A 12,470-nucleotide genomic window follows, 5' to 3' on the forward strand; every position below is an offset into this window, starting at 1 on the left:
GGGCATGTTATAAAATAACCCTGAGGTGAATTCTCTATTGTGTGTAAGGAGAACTGAAATTCAGAGATGAAATATGCAGAGCAAACAATGAATCAGTATTGGAGTTCAGAAACTTCTTCTCTTTCTCCTGATCCTGCACAGTGACATCTGATTCATGCACCAGTTCATGACAAGGAATAATTTTGAATATGGTTGGTTGGGAGTGAGCATCAGTGAAGTTTTTCTGTTTCTCAGGGACAGCTGAATTGTAGGCAGGTGCTCATGCTCTGGAGGTGGGTAGTCTGAAGGAAGGAAGTTTGTCTTACTTGGAACAGGTGTCCCTAAAAAAGCCCCAGATTGTGTCCCAGTGCCATTCTGGGGTTTCACCATTTTTATCTCTGAGCATGTTCCCTTCAGAAGGCTCAAGGACACTCATTAGGAAAAGATATTTATAAGTAATTTCTTACTGGAAAAAGGATGTGCCTGAAAGCTGACCTGGTTTTCCAAGTATATTAATTGGTCTGATAAAAAGATTTCACTTTTTTTCTCCAAACTTCTTGATACACTTCATGGCTTTGTGGCCATGAGAGTTTTGAACCCAGCTGCCCAGTCAGATTCTGTGTCTCTGAAACTGCTCAGAATGAGAATGGCTTTTAAAGGGGCTTGGAAGGAGAAGAACATCTTGTTCCTGAATGCTGCTTCTTTCCAGTAATGCTGTTTTTTATTGCATTAAATGTTTCTTCTCAGATCAGCTGTTTGTGTGAGTGCCCTCAGGTTTGTTCTTGCTACTGAGTTGTGAAACTTGTTACCTAAACTTAATAAGAATGACACAGACTGTGAACCACAGTGTTCCAAATGAAGGTCCCTTGAACGCTAATTCACAAATACAGCAGCATGTTTCCATACCTAGGGAGATGAAAGCAGGAGCAGATACAAAACCCAGTGCAGTTTGCATTTAGCTGGAGATTTATCTGCCATCATTTGTTTTCCCTCTAGTTTGGGTGTTACCAGTTCTGCTTGTTCTTCCTCTGGTTATTTAGGTTGCTGACCTGCTCCTGATGGTCAAAGAGCTGCAGTCAATTAATCAAGAGCTTAAGGCAAGACAGTCTGGGTGTTGTGCAAAGGATTCTCAAGGAAAGGAAGCACTGGAAATACTAAACCACAGAGAGGTAGGTTTTCTGTTTTAAAGTAGAATCTGATCTCACATCCAATCTGCCTTGTGGAGTTATTTACATCAGTGCAGGAGTGTAAAGCCCTTGGGGCTGAGGCTGCTAATTCCTTATAATAACTTTTTAAATTAATGATGTAAACAGCTTTAACATGTTAGCACGACAGAGAAGCAGCTCAATGCCAGTGTTCAGTGATGTGTCAAGTTGATTTTAGGGAAGCAACATACTCATTTAAATATTAATTGGGTCTGTGATCTATTTGTTTTGTCAATTGAAAGGGAGGGAAATAGTTAATTTTACAAAGAAAGCAATATCTTAAAAAACATTTTAGTTATTCCTAAAAGTCTGTTTGCTATGGCATAGTCATTCTCAGGCTGTGTCTAATTATTTAAGAGTTTCCTTCAGATCTCTGATGCATCTTCAAAATAGGAGGGTTCAGTGTAGCCAAAACCCAAGGAATGGACCTTCAGCTCACCTAAACACGTGGCTGTTTCTTCATATAGAACAGAGAAGTGCCTGAAGAAGGGGCCAGCACTGTAGTGGGTTATGAGAGGTGCCAGGAAATAATCCCTGTTGGGTGTTTCATTCATTTCCCCAAAGCTGGGACTGTTCTCAGCTGTGGGGAAGAAGAGACCTTGGCAAAATCCTTGCACTGGGAGCATTTTGGGTGCTGGGTCCCCACATGTGTGTGAGTGGTGAAGGTTGTCCAGGGGGTTCTGAGTGACCCTTCCAGCTTGGAAAGTGTTACTTGAAATGTGGTAATTCAAACACTGTGGTAATTCAAACACTGGTAGTGTTTGTCTTTATGTTCCTTTGTGGCTTTTGCTTTCAGTTCCATCCTTGTGCAAAATGTATTGAAGAGGAAGGAAAAAATACAAAAGGAATGATGATGGTGCTTTGTGTCTTGAATTTCTGAATTAAACTCAAAAGAACAAGATTAGAAATAGCTTGAATCAGTTACATGCAGGACTGGCTGATTCAAGAACTGGGACTGTGGAATTAATGTTTTTTCTGCAGAACTCAGGAAAAAAGCTCCTGTCTTTTCCTGGATGTGCTGCAGGTATACTGGGACAGTCCCAAAATATTTTTGCTTCTTCAGTTTTAAGACACAGTCATGCTGTCTTTAATTGAAGTATATTTAAAATTAGAAACAGACCTTTAGGTGTGCCATGGTTTTATTGAAATGGTGAATTTATGTGTCACTGAGGTTTGGGAGAAGAGCTGGTGGATGATCCTTGTCCAGGTGCCTGCACTCCCCAAAATTAACATTTTTAGCAATTTGTCTCGTCATCCTGCAGAGGGCTCTGCATCCCCGTGGATGCCACAGTGAATTCCAAAGGAATTCCTGTCCTGTGCCAGGATTATCGTGACAGGATGCTGTGTGCTCCTGCTCCCCTCGACATGACAGGTACACACAGGGCTGCTCACTGCAGAAACTGCAGAATCAGATGTAAAATGACACAGAGTGAGGCTTGTAAAATATAAATAAACCTCAACGTTCTGGGAAAGGAAGTAGGAAAGTTAAATATGGTTTTTAATCAGTGCCAGAATGATTGTAGTTCTGTGGAGCTCAGAAATGAAAGGATCTTTAGTTAGAAGTTTTTAGTTCAAAAGCTGTCTTTTTATCAGCAATAAATGACAGCCTGGATATTGGGTTATGGGTGTGGCAACAGTGTGTTTTGCATATTAACAACCACTCTCAAAAACCCCTTACTTTTTTTTTTTTTTTGTGTGTTTTTTGAGCTTGAATTTGTTGGCAGGTAGTGCTGGGGTGACACTGACATCTGTGTTATAAGAGGAATTTGGATATGGGATCTTCCTCAGGTTCCTACGATGCTCCCATCCTGCTTTTCCTTCCCAAAGGCAGAGCACAAATCAGGAATTTGCACGTTGGTGCCTTGCAGGCTCTGACAGCCCCTTGTTCTCTGCTCCTTGGCTTCCTGCTCGTGCTGGGAGGCAGGAGGAGGAGAGGCAAAGGTTGTTTTTGTGCTGTCCTCTGAACATCTGCCTTCTCAGAGAGGAGCAGCCTCACTGATTGCAGCCTTCAGGGCTTTGCAAACCAAGCACATCAGGGCTTCATCCAGGAGAAACATTCTCCTGGTTTTCAGTCTCTGTGGAAATACTTGAAAACAGGCAGCTTATTTTTGGTGGACTTATCTTTCTGGCCTTCAGACACTTATTTTCTTTTAATATTTTGTTGCACATGAGGTCATTTTCCTTGGAGTACAGGACGTGTCAGCCTCTCAGACACAGGACCATAGTGCAGTGATTTATGGTCACAGAGTATTTACAACCTGTTGGTCTTATGCAGTAATTTCATTAATGAATCCTCACTTATTAAACCAAATACTAGCCTGGGAAAAGCAGATACTAAATAATGCTGACCCATAAAATGTAGTTGCATTGCGTGGATAAGTTACATGTGCAAATAAGTTAATTTTTTATATACAAATGTAGGTTTTGTCCTGAACCTACACAGGGAAGATTAAACTAAATAGGTTTTTTAAAAAATAATAATTAACATTATTGGACTACTGGCATCCCATGATTGCAGCAAAAATTTTTTTGTAATGCATGTCCTTGTTATATACCCTAAACCCCTCTGTGCCTTTCACCAACTTTCAAATTGTCTTTACTCTGTGTTGTCCTACAAAGCCAAGTCTGAGTGAAAATACCAAGATAACCCAAAGATGACTTGGAAGTCAGTTTTCCATATAGAATTCTAACTGTATAAGGCAAATATATTAATACTCTGCACCATCCAGTTTCTGCCTTTTAAAATTCATACCTAAAATTGCTTATACTGCAAGGGGTTGGGAGATGAAAGGGATTTTCTTACTAATTTAGTATATATATGTATATTTTTATATACATATGCATATATATAAAATCTACACACATATATATGTATATTTTATATATGTGTCTATATGTATATTTTTTAATCTATATATATGTATTTATATATGCATACATTCAGTGCATACTCAAAATCAAACCACACACATCCATTCAATTCCCAGTGTTCTCAGGAAGCAGAACTAACTCTGTCCCACACAGGTTGGGATCCTCTGTGCCAGGGCTGTGTCCTGCCCATGGATTGGGCATAATTGGAGTTTCCAGAGGAGCCACAGAGCTGCTCCAAGGGCTGGAGCCAGGCTGGGAGAGCTGGGGGTGCTCACCTGGAGAGGAGCAGCTCCAGGGAGAGCTCAGAGCCCCTGAAGGGGCTCCAGGAGAGCTGCAGAGGGACTGGGGACAAGGATGGAGGGACAGGACACAGGGAATGGCCCGAAGATGAAGGATGCAGGCTTAGGTGGGATATTAGGAGGAAATTCTTCCCTGGGAGGATGGGCAGGCCCTGGCACAGGGTGCCCAGAGAAGCCTCTGGATGCCTGGAAGTGCTCAACAGCACCCAGCAAAGCAAAGGGATTCTGCTCCTGCTCTCAGTGATGCTGATGTCAGGGCCTTGGGTACTGCTCCTCAAAAAGCTGAATCCTCCTCTTCCTCTTTGCTCAGGCTATGGGATGGGTTCTGTGGGAAACAGGGAGTAAAAGATGATTTGGCACCATTTGCTGCAAATGGGCAAATTTAGGCATAGACACAGCAGATTGTAACCTTCAGTGGCACAGTAAATCTTTCTAGTGTACAGCAAGCCACATGTGCTTGGTTTTAAAAGCATCTATTTCTTGAATGCTGGAGAAGAGCCTAAATTGTGTAGCAAATAAAAATAAATTCTGGAAATTGGAAAATAAAATAGGCAGAATGGGGACACGACTGAGGATGCAAAGCTCCTTTGCCATGAAAGGTTAAATGGTTTTTATATGTTCTGTAAATTCTGAGGAGGAAGGGTTAAATAACAATGAAGGAATATATAAGATAAAGTTTCACTTTATTTGATATGAGTCATTCCTGGGGTTTATATTAATTTTCTTTGATCTTGTTGAAGGAATCTAATTCGGTGTTTGTTACTTTGTATTACAGGCTTTTTTATTTTTCTTTTAAGACATATCACTGACTTATTTATGCACGTTTCATATCACAGTATTTTTTTTTTGTGCTACATTTTCACATCATTCCATACTTTGTGTAGTGTCTTGAAACCACAGAGAAGCCCGTGATGCAGCCTGAAGATGGTGACAATGACAAGAAGGTGCAGAACAGTCAGTTTTGTGAGAGGGTCAGTCAGGTATGGGACAGTGCTCTCTTCTCTGCATGCCTTCAAAATGTCTTCATTTTCTTAGAGCATAAAGCATTTTGCAAACAAAACATACTTTTCTTGGTTTCTGATTTTGCTTGCAACTAAATGTTATCTTCTGGAAGCTTTTTCCTGTATTTCTGGGCTGGTTTTGCATTCAAGATTGCTTTCATTATTTTCTGTTTGAGTACTCAGAGTCACCCTGAATGGGGACAACTGAGTCCCTTGAAATTGTGTTTCTTTACATCCACACAGGTTGATCTCCTGCCTCCATTGCAGTCAGGCCTGGAGTACAAATTGTGTTGAGATTCACTTGCTGGGGTTGAGGCAAAAATCCTGCAGATCTTTCTTTAGGGTTGAAATGTTTGATAGCTTGGTAAATGGTAAACTGCATTTTCATACAAACAGGAATCTGCTGGCCTCTCAATCTAATCAATGTAAGATAAAACATCATGCAATCATAAAATAAATCAAGTTGCAAACAGGTGTGTAATGTTGATGGAGGATGATATTTTGCTTTGTGAAATCTGTAATTTCTGTGTTTCTCTGTTTACCAGGTATGCCTTCAAGTATCTTTGGATTTTCCCTGTGAGGTGGATAAACAGGTAAGTGATGTGTTGTAAAAACTCTTCTGGCTCTTGTTGCTGATGGGAATTGTACCCAGCCCAGATGGGCCAAGATTGAATTCTCATGTCATTGCTGCAGATTTTGATTGTTTAATTGGGGTTTGAATGGCTGTGGAGATCCCAGGTAGAAATTCCTTTGGACATATCCATGATGTTTTATAAGAAAGTTGGCAGCTTGTAAATGCTTCCAAGTTTTGTCCTGTTCCAGCCATCAGGGCTTGAATCTGGAGATCCCAGGACAGAATCTGTACTGTAAATACAAATGATTCAAAGCTGAGCTAATAAAATTGTTAGCTGCAGTCTGCAGGCAACATTCCAGAAGTTTCATACCTCTTGTTAGATAAAGACCTTCAGGGAAATCTTCTTACTCCTTACTAAACAACTGATCCCTATGAATTAATCATATGAAATAGATGTTAATTAGTTTTTCTATTAATAAATAGTCAGCAGAATGTCTGTGGGTGCTTCTTAATGTAGATAAAGAGCATCAGGAATTACAGAACCTGATTACAGAGAGATTACAGCCCTGAATTTAATAGAACATTACATACCTGTGTAATAAGACAATGTTTGCAATTTTTTAACAGATAACTCCATCAGGCTATTCAGAGAGTTTCTGCAAAGACAGACATTATAGGAGTCCAATTAAGCCTCAATTTGAGCATGATACAACTGACAAACACTTGAGAACAAGAATGAGTGAACATGAAACAGAAGAGAACTTGCTCACATCTCCTCTAAGAGAAAATAGAACATCTGTGCTGGAATCTACGTGAGTATGAGGGATATGCACTGCTTTTGACAGTATTTCTATTTGAGAAGAGAATAAGGCAATTTTGCTAAAGTGAATTTAGATAATGGCACTGTCTAATTTACCTGAGAGATTGGCAAGGCACCTTCAGAGCCATTTTAGTCTATCATGCAATTAAGTAATTAGGAAACATACTATCAGTAGAAATCCTTAAAAAAAACCAACCCATTGCAAGAAAGAAACTCTGCAAAGTTACTGATCCAGGGAGCTTTACTGCAGGGACTGATTGTTTCCAGGGTGAGGTCTAACAGAGTCAAAGGGCTTAGTTGACAGTAGCTGCTATTTTTCTTGAAAAGAACCAAAATATCTGAGAGCACAGGCCAGTGAAAAGTGGTGTGGTGGAAGGGACAGTGCTTTACTGCTGTAAAAACAGCATGTAAAAGGATCTAAGGATGGAGGAATTGGAGTTGGAGTGACTTTTTACAGGGATAATTTTGAATGGATGGTGCTGCCCACTGAGTGCCCCATGCCACTTCACCTGAACTGCCTGGACAGGGCTTTGCTGCTCCCAGTTTAGGGAGCTGGGGCCCTGTCCTGCACTTGACTAAAGGGTTATTCCAGTGCCCTGTGTAGGACTGGCTGAGCTACGTTCTCAGTTCTTGCATCACTTTTCATGTAGGAGAAAACACTTGTGGACCCAAATCTATATAAGCCCTACTGGCACCAGTGGAATTCAGGAGTGTGTGTGTGTGTGTGTTACATTGGGATTTGATCAATTCCCAGCTGAAATGCTCATTTCCATAGGAACTGGACAATGCCAAGCAAGGACAACCACACGCCCTGACTGATTTACCTCAGTTTCATGCTCACACCATTTAATCTCCTGGCTGAGCACTGAGTTACAGCTTTGCTGTAGCTCATTCTCATGCTCCTTTCTTTGTGCTGTAGCTCCTTTTCCTTCTCTGGTTGCTTTCCTGGTCTCTGGACTGACTATGTGCAGAATTCTCTGACTTTTCAGTGCTGGGAACAGAATCTCCAGTGGAGTTACACAAGTCAAACCCTGCTTTCTGTGTTCACCATGCTGCACTTGACTTCACTGAGCCCAATCTGTATTTTCACATTACTATTTAAAACTCTCCTAACGGGCATAAATTGTCTTAGTTGTCACAGGAGTAGTTAGTGGTGAATGAGGAGATACTACTCCCTTAGAAATGAAGAGAAAACATTGTTTATTTGTTATCCTTACTTAAAAGTTGGCTAATGAGTAATTCCAGCACCGTCATCTTTACCACTCTAGTGTGTAATTTTTCCTGTGTTCAAGTATAAATGACCAGGCTGATGGGTGATGAGCCTGTGCTTTGCATAGCTGAATTCTCACTAATGCCATTAGATGCCAGAGGAAGCCATAAAAAGCCCAGTTAGCTTCTACCATTTCAAATGCTAAACGATACAAATGCAGTTGTTTAAAACTCTGGTTTATATGTTTAATGGCACAAACAGCTCTCTATTGGACACATGAAATTGTCTCTAGAATTTCAGAGCTTGCTTGTGCTTTAAATGCCTCTTATTTGGCTTCCGTTTCTCTTAAAACATTGCTGTCCATGAGCTGCTAGTTATCCATGGGGCAGTTTGGTGTCTGTAATGAGCTGGTTTTGTAGGCTTTTTGGCTGATTTCTCACTTTCCATCTTCCCTGTTCCATTAGAAATTCATAGAGGAGTAGATTTGCACAAAAAATCAACATCAGGGCCAGGAGTTGCAATTTGATGATTCTTGTGGGTTCTTTCCAACTTAGGCTAATCTGTGATTACATGGCCCAGAGTCTGGTGTGGTGTTGGCATAAATTAACTTTTAAGGTAGAGAGTAAACTTTTTGAGAATCCATTCATATTTCTTATATTTCTGTGTGAAATAGGAGAAAAGCCATGATGAGGCAATTTATGATATAATTCATGTTGTGAAAAGGTTCCAAAAACTCTGTTAGTGAGTAATTCATTAGTGAGTGAAAACAGAACCTCCTGGGAATTTCAGATATGTCACAAAACAGCAGAAGGGTTTCTTGGAAGGTATTTTTGTTTGCTTAAATAAAAATCTAAATTCATGTCTTTTCTCTCCTCTTTCCTGAGTGTAGCAGACAAGAACAAATGAAAATTGTAAATGAACTGTTAGATCATCTGAACACGACAGAGGAAGAATGTTCAAGTGAAGATATAGAGAAAAAGGATGAAAAAGATCTTAGGCAAATGATTATTCAACTAAGAGCTCAACTCAAACATTTCAAGCAGGTCACTAAATTCTTAAAGCAGCGAGCAGAATTGAAATCAGCTTTTGATGGGGAAGAGAAGCTTTATCCAGATGCAGTGCCACAGATTAATAAGGCGAGTCAGTTGTTGAAAGTGGAATTGAAAGATGCAGCTATGCAAACAATGACTTTAGAGAGTAATGTCATGAGATTCAAACATGAAGGCAAAAAAGGAGCCTCAGAAGAAAAGTCAAAATATTCAAGATTAAATGCAGAAGCAGAACATCAGCAAGAAAATGTGTATAAGAAGGGTGAACAGCATGAAAGACTTTCTTTTACTAGAACAAATGAAGTAAGTTTATTCTCTTTTTTGTACTTAGGGAATAGATGTATAAAAAGGGAAAAATATGTTTCATTTCTAATATTAAATCTTGCTTTTGTATGATTTTTAATATTAGGAAAAGAGATGTAAGCCAAATATATTTTAGATAATTGTTCTTAATGTTCAGAGCTTTTCTTCTCCTACTTCAGCGTGCTTTAGAACGTTAATTAATTGAATTTCAATCCTCCCTGGGACCACACACTCGTAAATATTACAGCTTTTGGAAAAGAGAGTCTGTGTTTCTTATTCATAATGTACACAACTAGAGTACTTGGAACTGATGAAGTCTAAATGGCAAAAGTGTTCTAGAAAATTCCAGATTTGCATCACATCTGCGAGAAGGCTGGGGAGGGATTAGCGGGACACTTCCGCAAACTCAAACCTTAATTTTAGGCTGTTTTTAACATCCTCTCATGGTGTCTTGCTTCCTGAGGAGTGTAGCCAGGAGTGCCCTGTGGCATGGGCACAGTTTGCTGTGTTTGCTGGCACTGAGGGCACAGGGGCTGTTCTGGGAGTGCAGGCAGGGTGGGCTTGGGCCAGATGAGCTTTGGAGCCTCCTGTCTGCAGGCAGACTGTGATCCCAAACAAAGAGCTGGCAAAACAGTGTCTGCTAAAGACTTCTGTGTATTGTTTCAGCAGCAGTGATAGAAGTGAAGTTGAAAACTCTTTGAAGATCTTGGCTCCTGCAGAGCAGACAAAGGGGAGCGTTGCTTTTGATTTTGTGCTCTGCTAACAGGGAATGTTGTAGCACCTTCTGCAAAGTCTGGTTTCCATAACTTCAGTGATCAAGAGGTTTCTGAGAGGTAGCAATTAGGAGTGATTCATTTTTATTCTGGCTTGTTCCTCTTGGGTTCATTTTTCTGAAGGAAGGGGCTTGTAAATGAGGGATGTTGATAAAGCTTTGTTCTGGGCATGAAGTGACAGGACAAGGGGGAATGGCCTGAAGATGAAGGAGGGCAAGATGCTGAGATATTGAAGATGGGATATTAGGAAAAAATTCTTCCCTTTGTGGGTGTGAGGCCCTGGCACAGGTGCCCAGAGAAGCTGTGGCTGCCCCTGGATCCCTGGAAGTGTCCAAGGCCAGGTTGGATGGGGCTTGGAGCACCCTGGGATAGTAGAAGGTGTTCCTGCCATGGCAGGAGGTGGAATGAGGTGACCTTTAAGGTCCCTTCCAACCCAAACCATTCCATGATTTTCTGATTCTTTCTGCAATTTTCTTTTCTTTTTCAAGTTCCTGTTTTCCCTGAGTTTCAGTTTACTGTTCTTATTCACCATTTTCCAGATTCCTCTCTGGTTTAATCAGTGGCACCCTCAATGCAGCCCTTGAATGAGTTGCTTTAAAAGCTTTCTTGTTTGGACTAATGCACTGTATCTTTAGCTTTGGAATGGCTTTTATAAATAATTTGATGTAGCCAGCTGAAGTGGCCTTTGGGTAATCTGAGTGACAAATGTGTCTGTGCCACAGCCCTGAGACAGCTGGAAATGGTTTGGTGTTATTAAAGCAGTTTAGTTAGCTGCAAGTTCTGGATTTATTTTGCAGCCTGTGAAGGATACTGTTCTCATGTATGTACAAAAGGAATTGAGGATGGCATTTGGAAAATGGAACTTGCTTTTTATGATTTTAAATTGTGTAAAGACTGTAATTGCTGAGGAGTGAATGTGGAAAGGTATTTCAGAATACATTGGGTGGTGAAAGAAATTAGGGGGCTTAACAGCACTGGTGGAGCAAATGAACAGCAGAATTATAAACTAAATCTATCTGAACATGCCATTATTGGTTTTTATTATTATTACACACAATTCCATAACTCTCATCAACACATGGCATGCTTTTATCTTTTTGGAGACAGCCCTGGTTTATGCTGTGGGGTTTAAACAAGGAACATTTATTTTATGCAGAGTCTTCCAAAGGTGAGAGACTAAAATGTAGTGACTTAAGAAATGCAGCTTCCCCCAGCTCCAGTGAGGGAATGTCTGTTACAGCAGGAAATGGGAATCCTTCAGAAGCAATTTATAGAGTGGATGGGTGAAGAAACTGGTTTTGTTCATACAGGATTTCTCTGTGGCAGAATAAAGGTCCTCTCTGGCTGATGCAAAGTTATGCTGATTTTCTCAAAGCTGTGGAAGTAGGACATGTTGGGTGGAGACTAAAGGAAGAAAGGAAAATAAGCTTAGGAGTTGTTGAAAAGTGAGAAGGATCCTCAAATTAAAAAAAAAAGGTTTTAAGGGAAAAAGTTGCTGGGCTGGAGAACATTTATGATATAAATGACAGTGGGAAGTAGCAGTTAGAGAGGTCAGTTTGGGTGAGAAACTGTTTTCCTAAGGCAGCCACAAATCCAGAGCTAATTGATACACCTGGTGGTTAAAAGCCTTTGGTGGGCACTGCTGGATTTGCTGTCCTGCTTCAGGAGCTGGAAAGTTACAGATGCATGAACAGCTGGGACTTACAGAAAACTGTGCCACTGAAATGGGTGTTTTGCCTCTCTGAATGTTTATTTCTCCTGTAGCCAAGGGTATTGCAATTTTATTTTCAAAACGAATGTGACAGCTGCCTGATTTTACAGGAGAATTTTTATTTTTCCTGGCATGTTTGTTTATACTTCCTACACTTGACTGTTACACACAAGTCACTAACTGCCCATTTTCTTCCATGCCTTTTCCAGGCTGGCTCTGCTTCCTTGCCCAAGAAGTCCAGGCTGCCTGTGCTTGTGAGATCCTGCAGAGCAGTAGGAAATGTCCCCTTGAACTCCTGGCTGCAGAAACCAGCTCCAGAAGCACAGCATCCTTCCAGGCCACCTCCTGAAGCTCTGAGAGCCTGTGAAACACAAACCAAACCATTTCAGGCACAGCCTGATGGAGAGTTACTGCCTGAGTCTGGAGCTGAAAACCTTCCAGAGGAGCCTGCACAGGGAAACACATCAGGGAGAGGTAAAGAAAGAACAAATCTGGTGACTTGTGGTCCTGCCTGCAGCTTCTCTTGCAGCAGAAAGTAAATGCAGATCATCTTTATGTACTACAATACTGCTTAATCTTGCAAGTTTCTTGAGTAGACAAATATGTGTAGACCTTGAAAAAACGCCTTTTTTTCTGTTTGCCATCAAGATGTAAACCAGCTTTTGGTGGGACAAA

General features: G+C 40.7%; 1 protein-coding gene across 5 annotated transcripts in view; it reads left to right on the top strand.

Annotated features, from left to right (window-relative positions):
• CDK5RAP2 (CDK5 regulatory subunit associated protein 2) overlaps positions 1–12,470 on the top strand; it is a 71,338-nt gene that overhangs the window by 30,176 nt on the left and 28,692 nt on the right. For all 5 annotated transcript variants that reach the window (XM_071453613.1, XM_071453614.1, XM_071453611.1 and 2 more), the window contains exons 18-23: positions 1,020–1,148; positions 5,239–5,334; positions 5,901–5,948; positions 6,557–6,741; positions 8,849–9,311; positions 12,005–12,269. In XM_071453613.1, the coding sequence (XP_071309714.1) occupies positions 1,020–1,148; positions 5,239–5,334; positions 5,901–5,948; positions 6,557–6,741; positions 8,849–9,311; positions 12,005–12,269 (1,186 nt within the window). The remainder of the gene's footprint in view (positions 1–1,019; positions 1,149–5,238; positions 5,335–5,900; positions 5,949–6,556; positions 6,742–8,848; positions 9,312–12,004; positions 12,270–12,470) is intronic.

Source organism: Agelaius tricolor, unplaced genomic scaffold (genome assembly GCF_023055355.1).
Source record: "Agelaius tricolor isolate 1412-34295 unplaced genomic scaffold, bAgeTri1.0.p SCAF_37, whole genome shotgun sequence".
NCBI lineage: Eukaryota > Metazoa > Chordata > Aves > Passeriformes > Icteridae > Agelaius > Agelaius tricolor.